At 29.9% G+C, this 16,018-nt stretch overlaps 1 protein-coding gene across 8 annotated transcripts in view; it reads left to right on the forward strand.

Annotated features, from left to right (window-relative positions):
* The window catches only part of LOC132751058 (muscle M-line assembly protein unc-89-like), an 81,279-nt gene that overhangs the window by 27,764 nt on the left and 37,497 nt on the right, over positions 1-16,018 (forward strand). Inside the window, exon 1 of one of the 8 annotated variants that reach the window (XM_060741221.1) lies at positions 2,050-2,760. The exons of the other annotated variants lie outside the window; for them this stretch is intronic. Within the exon in view, the coding sequence (XP_060597204.1) occupies positions 2,700-2,760 (61 nt within the window). The 5' untranslated portion in view covers positions 2,050-2,699. Of the gene's footprint in view, positions 1-2,049; positions 2,761-16,018 lie in introns of those variants that run through there. 8 annotated transcript variants of the gene reach the window in all.

Below are 16,018 nucleotides of genomic sequence, written 5' to 3' on the forward strand. Positions count from 1 at the left end.
AATTTTATAATAAATTTCCTTTTTGAAAATATAAAAATGCACTAAAAATAAAAAGCTTTTTGAGAAATAAAAATAAACGCCTTTCTGGGGCATTGGCCTTTAAATAACAAAGCTTACAAGTAGGTGATGCAACCTTGGAGCTATCATTACTATAAATTAGCTGACAGCATTTATTGAGTGTCAATTTAGATATGGTATAATAATGATTGTTTTCATTTGTTTAATGAAATAAAACAACACAATTAGATGCAGTTTAAAACATCATCACCATCAGGTATTGCATTGTGCCAGGGGGACACAATCAGCTGTCGTACATAGGCAATTTGCACAAATCATTGTCACAATTAGGGACTTTCCTTTAAGGTTGATTGTTGTAATTATTTGATGTAATATCTTCACTATATCCTGAGGGCTGTTGTGTCTACACGACATGTAATATTGTACAACTTTTCCTGTTTCGGTTTATACTTTAAAATAAAATCTCTTGCTTTGAAAACATTCTTTAGCAGATTTTAACAAAGAAAAGATATTATCTTTTGACACCATGCCCAAATCCATCATTGTTGACTGTCTAGTTGAATAAAGTATTTTACCTTAAAGCAGCATGCCAGATTCATGAAAATGTTCGTGAAAATTTTGAAAATGTATTTTAAAGTAAAATATTGTGAAGTTAACAAAGAAAGTAATTTACACATTGAAAATGGCAATAACTATCCATGTAAATTGTCAAAAAAGGTTCAAAATATGCAATAAATACCCTTACTCAGAGTTAGTCATGCATTAGAAATATAGTGATAAACACTGAAAAATCAGTCATTAATTGCACATAACATATAAATTATTACTTTTATCTTGAATCTTTTTACTTTACTTAAAATTCGAGTTCATTTTTTTCTCAAATTTGACTTTCTTTCATCTGGAGGCATGCAGCTTTAAAAGCACAAATGTTTTGAATTTATTGTACATATTCTTGTATACATTACAATTGCTGAATTTTGTATGTAACAAGACTTTGATGAATCAAATGTTTAATTGACAGTCAGTATAAAATAAAGATAAAACACCAGGTAAAAATACAATTTTAACTTATAAAAATGCAGTATTTAGAACTGCAATATCTATTCTTAGCATTTCATAGTAGAAATATTAAAGATGTGCAATCTAGATAAATATTATCCCAAACTGAAAGATAATTGGAGATTCGAATTCAAGATAATTATGTTAATTAAGTAAAGCTTTAATTAGAAGGTAAATTGAATTAAAATTTAATTGCCATTAGATAATTAAATAATGCTGAAAATTTATATATATATTATGTGTTTTAAAAATGATATTTGGATATTATTTTCCTATACCTGTAATTTTTCTTTGTTGAGTATATAACATAAAGCAAAAAATGTTATTGTTTAGAAAGTTAACTCTTGCGTGCCTAATATGGTAAGATTATTACCTCCCTTGATTTACCTGAGAAAACTCTAGGTGGTGTGTATTACAGAACGTTTGTCATCCAATAGTGGATAGTACAACACCTGTCATTTTATACATGATAACATAGATAGAAGCAGGGATTTTACATGCTTGTGTACTATTTCATTTTAAAGAAAAACCGAAAATAGAAAATGTTATTTTAAAATATGGTCATCGATAAATGACAAATGAAGTTTGTGCGAAATTTACGTTGTGAATTTGTCAGATTTTAAATCAGCTGGTAGAATTTTTAAAAAATAAAATCGGTCATATAAAGAAATAGTACAATGAGTGATTTACATAACGTTAAATGAAATTTTACGAATAAATCTTACACGCTAAATTTTACGTGTGAAGAATTTGTGGATTTTAGGTTAAACATTTTTCTTCTGCTCTGGCAATGGATTATAAAGGGGGTTAAAGACTTAAAGAACCCAACTGTGAAAATTTAAGCCACTCCAGTTACAGATTAGGTGGTGAAATTTAAGTGCCTGTTTGCCTAAGCAATTATTGATGGATTAAAATCTTTTTCTCAGTTTTGGTAGCGTTTTCGTTTTCGTTAAAATATTGTAAAATATTTATTTATGATTTGAAAAACATGTGTCAAAAAGTGTACAAAGAAATATGTGTACATTAAAGGATGCACTTTTTTTAAATTGACAATATTGTGATGAAAAGTGTATAAATTAAGTATGACAGTCGAAACCCCCCTGAGGATGTTTTTAAAAGATTACTTATAAGATGAATAAGTAATTTAGTGTAAAATATTAGATACTCTGTCGATATTATTTGTGGAATGTACTGCACACAATGGACAAGAATGACTAAAATTGCACACCCTGTGTAAACTAAAAAAAACACCCTGTTATATTGTTATTACACAGTATTGGAAGAAAATACGAGATTACACAATACTGTTAAAACAAATAGGTTTTATTTTGAAATAACATTTATTATTACCTTTATTGAGATAACACCAAGATATGCGTATATTTATACATCATGATGGAAAATCAATGTGAACTGTGACAGGCTGTGTATGATTCATTTATTTCACAAATTCTACTCAATAAAAAAAATAATATATACACATCAATAAACTACTGGATAAATTTTATTCATGTTTGTCTTGGAATATTTACAAAGTGAATTATGAGGATATTTTGCTAATCAAATTTGGATATTTAGTTGATAAAAGTGTGAAATAAAAAAATTAAAAAAACGGAACGAAAATGATTCGAGGGCGTAAAGAAGGGAAAAGTTACGCCACCTGGTTTATTGGCTTTGACAATGGTAAGAATTATGTAAATTAACATATTTTATTTGGAAAAAAAAATGAATCAGTGAACAATTATCATTCTAACAATTAAAACTTCCACCTGATTTTTTGTAGAGCTTTTTTGATGGGTGGGAGGGACAGGAGATGGCTAAGGATAAATACCTGAAATCTTTGATATACTTTAAGTCTTTTCTTAACAAAACCTTATTATCTTACCTAACATGAAGTAAACACAGAATTTTCTTTTTCAGGAAGTTGATTACAGTATTTCAAAAACATGGATATTCTAATTCTGGACCCCCCCCCCCCCCCCCCCCCCCCCCCCCCCCCGACACAACACACAAAGTCCCACCCTTAGAAAGTCTAGACTGCATTGTCAAAAACATAATAAATTTTGTTACCAGGTACATGTATATAAACAAAAGACTAATAATACAGAGATTTTTTCTCACTGGGCCGCCATTCAATTATCAGTATCTATAACTTAATTACCAAGATCCCCCTTTATCTTGTCTCTCTATACCTAACCATTGTACTCTTCTTCCTTATTAGGTATGCTATGTTATTGACTTGAATTGTAGTCTAAATAATTAATTATACACAAGCAATGCAAACTTAATTACACATGCAAAGATAGGGCATCACAGGTCACGATGTTTGAAATATCTGTAAAGATTAATTCAGTTAGAAAATCTCATTGCGTAAATTTATCATAGTTTTTTCAAGTTTTCAAAGCACCTTAGGTACAGTTTCCTAATATGTAACACTGGTTTCCTGTTGTGAAGACTTGATATATTTGTTATTGTTAATTGATTTTCATTCACGAAATTGTTATCTAATGATGTGGTAATGAACTTTGCAGTTTCACATAATGAAAACAGCTAAGAATATGTCTCTGACATTGATAACAATTTCGCATCCAACCTTTCATGAGTCAGTATTAATTTAAAGCCAACAATAACAAAAAAAAAACACCAAAAAAAACCAACAAAAACACCCAAAGGATTCCTAAATACCCATAACAATGTTTCATACATGTTCAAGTCTATATATGTCAAACTGTGTTTCTATGCTAAGAAATGCTTAAACAATTGAACTTGACTTCATTGAAACTAAATAAAAAGATAGAATATTTTTGTAGGAAAGAAATGTCTCCCTGCTTCTTTGTTCTTTGTTACGTACTATCAGAGAAAGCTTGGAAAGACCGTTACATGCCATATTGTGGTATTAGCTTTGAAATATGATACAATGTTAACACCTGGGATAATGCTGGGACAAAATCAATATGCCACTTATGTTTGAACACAGTTCCCAACAATGAAATGATTAATTTCCTTGTCACGGGCTATTTTTAGACTCTCTTTTCCATTTTGTTGCTGGAAATAATCTGGTGCCGTTAATACATTTTTGATGTGCACAAAGGTTTGATCAGCATTTGTTGCAATTAAGATTATGTAATAATCTCTTGTTTAAACTTTTCTTTCTAATATTATTGTTTAAATAGCTTCATCATTTAATGTAATGCCCAGTAGATACCATAATAGATGTCTATCAGATGAAATCAACATTATTCTCATAAACTAGGTAGGAAAAATACTGAACAACTGCGTGTCAGAAAAGGCATATCAGTAAACTGCTTTCTTTGCATAGGAATCATAATATAATCATATAATTTACAAAAAAAATGAAATTTTTCCCCTAAAAGTTGTTAAGTTATTATTTAGAAATGCATGTTATTGCAGTCACATGGCAAAAATAGGAACAGATATTGTAATATGTATATTGTACATGAAAGAATGAAGAAATTAACATTTTCAAAATAAATTACAAAATAATATGTTACTTTCTGCCTATTTAAGTTAGAACTACAGAAATAAAACACTGTCACTTATAGAAGGAAGGAACCAAAAAGCAGCTATTGAACTAAACTTTACTTAAAAAGTAACGGTATATGAAAAGTATTTTTTAAAAAACGTCTCTGTTAATAAAGAAACAAAAAAAAGGAAGATATATATATGCCAAGCACTTTATACAGCAACAAATTAGTTTACAGACAATATAATAATAATACTTAAGGGTTTTCATTATTAGCAGATTGGCGATCCAATTATCATCGGTTGAAATGCTGTTAGAATCGGTTGTATTTTCAGCCTGTAGATTTAAAATCCCCCTTTGTCCCTTGGCCAAATTGGTTGTTTTCATTGGCACATCTGTTGCCTCAGCATTCTGTAATTGTTTACTAAATGTTTAGTTATTGTAACAGAAGTGTGGGAAGAGGAAAAAATTGAAGGAAAAAAAAATCAATTTAAAGTTAATTTGAGGACAATGTAAAACTACCTATCAAAGATGACTCATAAATCATTTGTTAAACGTCAATGACTGACATAAGACTGACAATAGATAAAAGATTATTTACAAATCTTATCTGCCATTGTTTATACTCCATATCTATTTACTAATTGTCATTTCTGATTGAAGTATTGATAGGAAAAGATTTGTTTACATTATTATTCTTGTCATTCAAATTAATTGTTTGGGTTGATAAATCAATTCTTTGGGTTACTGATGAAAAATTATTCAACTGTTAACTTTAATGTGTCTCAAACAAAAATTTCTTCTTGTTTTAGTGTTTTGTTTATACAAATTGTTTGAAATATTACAAAATTTTATGGCGAGAAAATATGACTATATTTGGCTTTCATGTCTGGGTTTAAAACTGATTCAGGCTTTTTTAATGTCTTTATACACAAGTCATGCTATATTCATTTATAGATCTGTGGGCTTTTTCGGCAGTGGGCTTTTGTCTGACATGCAGTTTTGGTATGAAACAGGGTAACATATTGGCCCTATGGTTGTCTTCTTTAAATAAACAGAAATTCCACTTTATTACTGTCACTGTAACTATATGACTTAACATTTCTGTATGACTTGACATTATCTGATTTAACATATAAGTCTGTTTTGAATTTCCCAGGTTATGTTGTCTTTAGATAATTGATTAAAGGGCATTAACTCTTTATCTTTTTAATATTTTGTAAACTGGCTACTCAATCCATGGCTTTTGTTACTCATGATTAAAGTAATTTGAAGAATTTTAATCATTTTGTTTTCCTGAATTTCTTGAGTTTGGATAATTTGTTTATATATTATAATCTATTAGCATAAATAAGGTTTAACTGAGCAGGGGCGATAACTCTGTATTATCAATGGAACTATTTTAATTTGATAAAAAAGGGGTAAAAGATTTACAATCTTAAAAAAAAGATGTTATATTTATTGAAACAATATCTATGTCGGGGCAAATAACTCTTTTTTGATTTGCAAATATTTCGATTAATGGATTAATTAGGTCTGACCTAAATATTTTGAGAAGGTGCCATATTTAGTGTGGTATGTGCTGAGAGAAGAAGATTCTATAGATATGGTTTTTCTTTATGCCAGATTTTTTTTCTTCGTTGTTTTAAATATTTAAAGACTAATACACTTAGTAGTAGTATGTATTTGCAAGTCATTCCTTTAATAGTATTGGTAATCAATTCGCTTCCCGGGAGTTCAAGATGTTGTCAACGGAGATAGCGTAACCTTAATTTATTTGAATAAGAACATTGTTTCCTGTACTCGTAGATTACGTTAAAAGTTTGAATTAAAAATGTTATCGGTTTGGCACGTGCCTAGCCTAGGCCATCAATAGTTTGACTTTATCATCAAAGATCTTGATAGAATATGACAATGTGGTTTCCTGTGATATGTAAATAAAAGATATTGTTTTGTTTTTTTTCCTTTGTGTAAATGTTTGGGCCTATGCATAAGTTTGAAAAAGAATCTTTGTCAATATGAAGATTACAGCGTGCTGAAGCTTTGTAAATAAACTTTTTAAAGGAAGAAAAGATTTTTAATGTACCCAAAGGTGACGTAACTGACCCATGTATACAGGTAAAGCATAGTTTGGTAATCGGCCAATGTTTTTAAAACAAAGGATTTGAAATCATATATGTCACCACCTGTGTTTAATATAGAAATTGTAGCTAAATTAAACTTAATAAGAATGGGGAGTTATTTTATGCACAGGTTGGGTTAATAAATAAGTATAGCAAGAAAAATAATTGCCGACTTTGATCAATGAAACCTGACGAAGAAGTTTAATATGTTGAAATTGTTAAACGATTCGTAATCAAACTGAAACATTCTAATTTACTTTCTGGTATGATTTGAGACATGTTTAATTATGATCATTGAAAGATAGAACTTATGCAAGAAATCTGAACAGTTGTAAGTCATCCACACAATTTTTAGGTCAATTATGGCAGCTTTTTAACTAAAACTAAAAATATTTCAAGGTTCAAAGGTTAAATTCCATGCGTATTAGCATAATTAAATCTTAAATTTGTGACATGATTTGTTATTTTAATGTTACTAGAAAGTAATCATTCAATATAATCTATGTACCTGTTTGACTTTTAAGCATTAAAGTCTTAAAATATAATTAGTGTGATAAAGTTTGCATTTAAAGTGTGGTTTGATTAAAAAGTAATCAAATTAAGCAGAACTAATTGGTTGTTATAGGTCATAAAAACATAAAATTTTAATCACAAAAGGGGTCATTGATGAATTTTAAGCAAATATTTTCCTGACTTCTTAACATACTGTTCATCTGATGCTTGTAACATTCAAACCAAGGACATTGCCATGTTTCTTTTCATAAAAAACATGTCTGGGCAATATCATAAGCATTCATTCCTGATACAAAAATATTCAGGTCTCTCAAATTATAGTATCAAATCAAGCTCAAGTCACTATGTTAGAAAACTTTAATATGACAGTCTCTCATATAAACTGAGTACTATTGTTTCACCTTACTTATAATAGGGTCAAGTAAAAAACTGCAGATTTCAAGCCCTGTCTTATGAGTGCTCCCACTTGTAGGCGAGAAAATTGATACTGTCTGTAAATTATTCCAGCAGGCCTCTTGTTACAGAAATCAGCTATAGACTGTATATGGTAATGATATCTCATATATAGATAAAACTTTTATCTGCTATCATCCTATTTAACATAATTTCAAGGTGTTACCTAAAATATGACATACATAATTATACACTATAACATTTCATTAACATACATTATTTTGATTAATAGAAGTAAAGATGAATAGGATAACCAAGAACATATAACAGTCAGCAAGTGCTTTGTTAACTCAATAATTCTTATTATTTATTTGAGCTTTTCTTTGGTTCATTATAATTATTAAGCTATTCGTGTTTAAATGTTGAATTTAATATTTTACATGAACTTAAAAAATGTGACGAAAATTTGATGATTGAATTTAATATTTTACATGAACTTAAAAAAATTTCTGGCAAAAAACAGAGGAAAACAAAAACAGTTCTAAGGTCCAAAATTTAATGAATAGATTGTCTGAACAGGTGTAGGGCATGATATGGTCTAGAAATATTTGTTTATTATGATATTTGAGAATGTTTTTTTAAAAAAATGTTGAATGTGTGTGGTTTATGGTTTTCGCAGTAACATTGTCTAAAATTTAATTGATATTTAGCCAGATATTCATGACTGGGTGAGTTTTAAGATATCGATATATAATACAGGTAATTCTATAATCCGCTAAAATGTTTCACTTATATAATTGTGTAATTGAATATGTGTATATTTTCTTTGTTTTGTTTCGACTAAAGGGAAGTGATTGCAGTATGGCGTGACATGTGATTAAAGGCATTCAAGGTTGCGTAAAATACGTCCTAATTTTGGTATTTAATTAAAATCAATCTTTGTGGTGAAAGGAGAGATTTAAAGTGATATATTTAAGCAAGAAATTAATGCGTATTGAAATCGCAACTTTACAAAAAGGGGTCCACGTCTGTAGATTATACACAATCCGCAACTTTAAAAAGGGCCCAGACTGCAGATAAAATTTATTTAAAGAATAAGCATCTACATTTAGTACAATGTACATAATGATGACAAATCCCCAAGTCATGTATCTTTTTAGATTCTTTCTTGCATTATTTGTTGATACAAAAATGGGCGTTGTAACATGGCTCAGAAAAGGGGTTGTTGTTTTTGTTTTTGGAGGTCAATGCTAAGGTTCTCAGAAATATTTTGCACAAGAAGTAACCAATGGGTGTTTAACATAATATATACATACAAATTATCAAATTATATTGGAAAAACTAATAATTTAAATTTAAACTTTATATTTTTGTAAAATTTGATTATGGCATGGCATTGAACTAGGAACTACTAAATGTGTATTATTTGCTTGGTTTTTAGGCCAACTTTTAACAAATATTAGGTCATATAACGACTAACATATTAGGCTTTCTTGATAAATAACCAGTAGCTTAAAGTTTGAACCTATTCTGGTGTTCTTGGCGTGTTGTTCTACATCCCGTCCATGTTTACTTAGTTTGAAACATATTTCTTGTAAATAAAATCTTACATATTTTACTAGCATATATTTAAATATTGTAATCCGATATGATTCATCAGTAAAGCATGCATTTAAGGGAATTATTGTTCAGTAATAATAGGTGACATGTAATTACATAACTGAATTTAAATTACCGTCTATATTTAAAGTTTTATGTATTTCTTAAACATCCGTATGCATAGGATTTATATAGGGCATGTTTAAAATTGAAGAGTCATTCCCGGTTGTAAAATAATATACATTGACTAGTGTTTCACATGATACCTGTTGATGTTGATTTTATATTTTATAACAATCTGTTATGAAATTTTTTTTATAAAATATATAATAAAAGTGGCTGAATAAAAAATTAACAGAAGAATTGTCGTTTCTGTCATCTTATCTTCGTTCCTCAAAAGAGTTGTTACATTGAACGTCGTTATTATTTAACACATTTGAGCCGTGTCACGACAAAACCAACATAATGGGTTTGCAACCAGCATGGATCCAGACCAGCCTGCACATCCGCGCAGTCTGATCAGGATCCACGCTGTTCGCTATAGGGTTGGTAAGCAGACAGCATGGATCCTGATCAGACTGTGCGGATGCGCAGGCTGGTCTGGATCCATGCTGGTCGCAAACGCACTATGTTGGTTTTGTCATGATGTGGCTCATTTGAATAATGTTCGTAAGCTGAATTAAATGTTTTGGTATTTTGATCAGGGTTTTAACCGTTTGGCAATGATTTCGTGCACGCGCCATTCCCTCGTAAAGAAGTATGCAAACATATTTCTTTCATATTTTAAGTATGATCTTATGCACACGCCATTTACTCTTAAGGAAATATGACTTCGTGCATGCGAGGAAATATGCAAAATCACATTTCTTTCATAGGGGTACTTTAGAAGTATTCTTTTTCAAAATTTTAATAATAATTTTTTGCAGCGGATGTAATTCCTGTATACACATTAACCATACTTTTATTCTTGCTCTATTATATAATGTACTTGAATATACTTAAATAATCATGTAACACATTGATATCATATAATAAGTATCCTTACAAAAGGAGGATATGGGGAAAATCGAGACAATAAACGCGAAGCCTAATTAGCATACCGTACGCATCAGCTTTATTTACATGCTTTTAAATTATCTCAAATGAATTTAATTTTTGTTACGGAAGAAAATTTATTATTAATTTGACATCGTAACATCACTAAGTCTTGGTTTTTTATATTGGCATTGCACATCAAAGATTAAACTTGGGAGTTTTAATGTCTATAGTTAGAACAACATTTTGATAATTAAGATAAATTGAATAAATGTTGTTGCCAATGATTTTGAAGCGTAAAAATGAGCAGCGATGTCCTAATATCACTCAGAAATCGTGTACATTTAGTTAATTAATAACGGTAATTTAATTATCGCTCAGAAATCGTGTAAATTATTTAATTATGAAATACGTAAACAATAATTAAATTCAGATTTCACAACAAGGTTGACGTTTGATTGAAACTTGCGTAGATCGTTGTGACATTTCAGATAGACACTGTTAACCTTACGTGTGACATTTATTACTATAATATTATGCGATTTTCATGTCCCGATGACCATTAAACATAAAACTCGCCAATAATTAATACAGTGAATTTTAAATATCGTTCCATTTTCATACAAACATTCGTTGATTGTTGAAAAAAAAGAATCCTATTGTATGCTTTAAAGTGATCTATAAATTGGCAAAGATGTTTATAATTTTGTAAGAAGATTTCCGGTTATAAGACCAACGCCTATAGTTTTACCGTATTGAACTTTAATTAATTTGAAGTTTTTGCCCTAAAATACAATTTTTACTGTCAAACAATAAATATGATGTTTGTTGTTGCTTTTTTGGGTTTTTAATTTTTTTTTGTAAATGCACATTCGTAGACTTACCAAAATGCATTATTTTGCTGCAGTGAGTCTTTATTCCTTTCTTAACTTTTTCCACGAGTTTTCAAATCAAGCATGATACTGGTCACCAGTCTGAGGTCTATACTTGCAAAGCATGATGGTTGCTTTAATACCTGAACAGTCTTGATGCAGCTTCACATGCATGGCATGAAATAAGTGTTTAACCCCTTAAGTACAGCACTACACCCTTCTTTATTCCTAGTCTAGACAAAACCATTGATTATTATTATTTTTCAAAAAATTTCAACATTTATACTGACTGAATAGCAAACAAGAGCAAACCATGATCAGACGGCACAGTATTTCATCACCTTAGTGCAGGAATGCGTTAGCTCCTTATATTATTTGATATGAGTTAACCAGTTACTGCACGTAGGTAATGAAATGATCTTGGTCAATATTTTGTCACCTGAGCAGGCTCGAAGAACTAATCAAAAAGTTAAATGACTGGTCAAAGATATTATTTGAGACTTCTGAGGGAAAAACTGACTGAGAAAGAAGAAGAAAGTACAATAATAAAGTAACAAAAACATAACCATTGTAGTGGGTTCTACCGGGGCGGTACTTTAACAATATTTGGCAAAAAGCCCTCAAAACAAATAGTAATGTAATGATATATATTTGTTTTCTGTGTTTTCATTTTTCAAGCATGAAAAAATGTTGTCACGATTCATCATTATTTGTAAAACAATTTGAAGTATGTTTTATGAAACACAATTCATATACCATAGTATTACCATATATTATGTAATACATGATCTGAATCCTATAGGTTGAACATTTTGTTCCTGATATATTATGATCAAATATGATGAATTAAGTTTTAGCTTAAAAAAAAGAAATTTCAAAAAGTTTGACATACAAATGAACAGTAATTTTGACCCCATTCGCCTCAGAAGTGTTAAGAAGGCCTAAAAGAAAAGTATTTTAACCATTACCATGCTAAATATCTTAAATGGACTTTATAGTTCCTTCTGTATATGCCAGAGCAGTGGTACTGTGTGCAAATGACCTTAGAAAGGATTTCTTGATCAGTGACAAGGAAAGTGACCTGCACCATCTGGGAATCAAACCCAATTCACACTTGGCCTCCAGTAACAAAAACTGGTTATTTCGTTCACTGACGAAGTAAATCAACTCTTTTTCAAATTTTGACATGATTTAAAAGAATATATACAGTATTTCGTATAAAACTTAATGTCTATACATTTAAAGACAGACTTCACATGTATTAAATCATTAGCTTTTGAATTATTCAGATGCACGCTTCAGTGAAGTTTTCAATTTTCTTGAAAATTACTTCATCCCAACATATGCTGTGGGTATTCATTATACAAAACGTCACTAAAATTTGTTACATAAAAAATCATTTTTTCCTCTCTACAAAACATGTTGTATTATGATTTTTAACAAGGCTATATATCTTCCTACAAATCACTTTTTTACCACTCTCAAAAGTTGATTTACTTGCTGATTACATTCTTTGCGGAGGTGTTTTAACATTGAAATTGTTTAAATGAATTGCATAACCCCACAGTAAATAAATGAAGTAAAGATCTTCCCCATATTTGGGTGTACTGTGGTAAACGAAAGTAGTTTAATGTGTTGAAATACGTAAGATTTACAAAAAAGGAAGAAATGTCTATGTGGGCTGATAAATGAATGTTTAATCAAACTACGGCAGTTGTTTATTACAACATAGTATCCAATGATGAATGACTGATGTTTTTGTTGTCATTACTGAGTTACTCTGAGATAGTCAATTTTGAACTTCAGGTAGTCATTTTTTATTTTTTCAAAGATGACAAAGAGAGTTTTCTAAATTTTGAGGTGGGGACCAAACTGTATTTAAGACAGTCATTTGCCAGCTAATGAAAACCTTGATTTTACCCTCTTTGTAACAGAAAAAAACAGACAAGTATTACCTATTTTGAAGTCTTGAGTTATTCAAATTCCCTTGAAACAAAATAGTTTTATATGTTTTAGCATTAAGATAGCACAAAATGATTACAAATATATTTAGTCGAATTTATTTATGCCAGGGATTTTTTCCTTATATAGCAGGGGCTGTTGAAGAGCGGCTTCCCCAATGAAAAGTTCTTTAAAAAAACCTTTCTGTTTTCCTCAAATGCCGTTTTCCTCAATAATCTAAGTTTTTTACGTGCCTGTTTTCAAATATACCATATATTTTCCCCCCAAAAAAAATCAAGAGCAGGGCTGCTTAGCTCAAGCATGCTGTATGCAACAAAATGGTTGAATTTATTTCCTTAACAAAATTTTGAGAAAATTTAATGTTCATATATCTTCCTTTTCCGTGAAAAGTTTATATTTATTATCATTGTACATTCATGTAGAAACAGTTTTGTTAACATTTTAAGTGTCATAAAATTTTAAATGTAGTTTTATTAAATAGTATCATCATTATTATACTAGAAATTATGTAAAGTATATGAAATTTGTGTTAGTTCAACCATTCAGTTTTTTCTCCTAGTGACCTGGTACTTATTGTCACACTTTTTGTTTCATTAACTCTCCTTTGGGTTCTTTTCAGTTACTATTTTGCTTTATCAAACCTCCTTTAGGTTGAATGCAGAAGAGAATTGATACTCTGTAGATTTTTGATATCAGGGTTAAATAAATATGGTTTTCAGCAATGTCATTATTAAGGTCAAATATTTTAAACTTACTTTAATATCAATGTATTACTGCAATTAGGATATGAAATTTTAATCTAGAACCACTTGTTTGTAATTAGTGTTAATCCAAATAATCTCCCTTTTTAAGGATAATCTTAAAGTTTAAGGATAAGCTTTAAGTCCAATTAGTGTCATAATCTTCAATATTTTATTTAAAAACTTATGTTGCAAATTTTCATTTCAACTTGAACGTTGAAATTTTCAAATTATAAGGCTTTAAAACATGTAAATCAACTGACCCAAAGGTAATAAAATCAACCCAAATAGAAATTATGTCAGATTGATTTATATTTTTTTCAGTGAAGAATTAGGCTTTAATTGTTGCTGAACTATTAAAAATCACTTAATCTTTATTATATCAAGCATAAGTTGACATAAATGTGAAAAAAATAATGGCAATTTTTGTGCTAATTGCATATTACAATGCGATCATAGGGATACTTTAAAAAATGTTTAACAAAGATTACTTTAGCTTATTGTTAAAAACAACTTTCAGACAGACAGAAAAGAGAAATACCTTAATGTTAATACAAATAATGACAAAAATGTTCAAATTGACATTTGCAAAGCCCTGCAAAATGTTCATACGAAATTGAATGAACTGTTTGTTAATTGACAGTTATCTTCAGCTGTTTGTTAGGCTGTCACAAACTGCATTATGGGAACAGGAAGGGGGAGGGGTACATGGTTTAGATAATGTATTGAGAAGAAGAAAAAAAAGAATAAGTGATTGATATGTGATTATTCATATAAAGATATTTACAAGATGTTTTTCATCAATGAAGGGATTGTCCAGGGAAGGTGGAGATTATAGGTTGCCTTTGGCCAAGGCAGAATTTATTGTGAGAGAAATAAATATCTGGTTGATTTGACCAAACTTTATTGTGTTTATTGTACTCAAAGTTTGTGCCTTTTACTCATAGTTATGCCAATGTTGGTAAATATTGTGCATAATCCTTAACTGATTAAGATTTTATCAATGGCTCACTCTGGCATTTTAATTTTTGCATGCTTTTTGGTCTGCACCATTAAAATGAATGGCTTGGCAGTCAATTTGTCTAATAGTGGCTTAAACTCAGTCCAGTTGATAGTCTGTAATGGCAGGTCATTCATTACTGCTTGGTCTTTTTGCCCAACAGGACAGCCTTTGGGACTTCTCTTGGCTTGCTTTTTAGAATGGCGTACTCTTGAGTTATCATTCAGTCACTTTGTTGTAATTTCAAAATGACAGGCTAAGGCTATGTCATTGAAAGACATTATATTGAATTCATGCTCATTATTTTATATTGAGAGTCTTTGACATAAAAGGTATTGTTCTAGAGTTGGAAGCAGCTTCAAGAAAGATAGCTTAAATGCATTCTTTAAAATTGTGTGTCACAAAACTGAAGTGAACCTATCAGGGTAGTCATGTTTCAAGTAACCTTCGCCTTTTGTTTATGGTGTTTTAAATTTAAACTAAGTATCCATGCTACCTCTGACCTGACTTCTGACCTGCATACTATGTGTTGAAAGTTCAAACAAAGCCTGGGTTGACCATCAAGTCAGTATTAAAGTCATTTAAACACATATGAAAGGACTACTTATTAGAATAATTATCTTTCAACACTAACCTTTAGATTCAAATAAAACAATTTTTATAGACCATTAAGATGGTATAACCTATTGATTATTGTAGGATGATGGGTGCCTCTAAGGTGTTTATAAAGTAATAAAAACTTTATTTGTTTTGTGAAAATAATGCGTTTTTTAACATGATTTGTGTGTCATTGGCCATAATGTATGTAGCCCTTAGGACATTGAAATATGAAAATGAACGTATGTAAACTTACAGAGAATGTTTACAAATTGGAAAACAATAGTTTAATACAATGTACAACATAAATAATGGTGTATTGTTTACAATATAGTTCAATGTGTTCTTATTTAAAAAACCACTGAGGACACCATAGATCGATCTAGACAGGAAAAAGAGTTAATAGCAAGAGACAAAAAAATAGCTCTAATTTCAGATTTAGATGATGCACTATTTATCATCTTAGTGCAGAAACAGGTTAAGTTCTTCTAAATTTAATAGGAGTTAACCAGTTATTGCGCTAAGGTTTAGAAAAAGCTTGATTTAGTTTAAATGCATGATAAAAATTAGATATGCATTAGTTATCAGAGTTGTCGCTCAGACTGGTTTATGAAAATGAGTTA

This window comes from Ruditapes philippinarum, unplaced genomic scaffold (genome assembly GCF_026571515.1).
Source record: "Ruditapes philippinarum isolate M1 unplaced genomic scaffold, ASM2657151v2 ctg1868_1_1_1_1, whole genome shotgun sequence".
In the NCBI taxonomy this organism is placed as follows: Eukaryota; Metazoa; Mollusca; class Bivalvia; order Venerida; family Veneridae; genus Ruditapes; species Ruditapes philippinarum.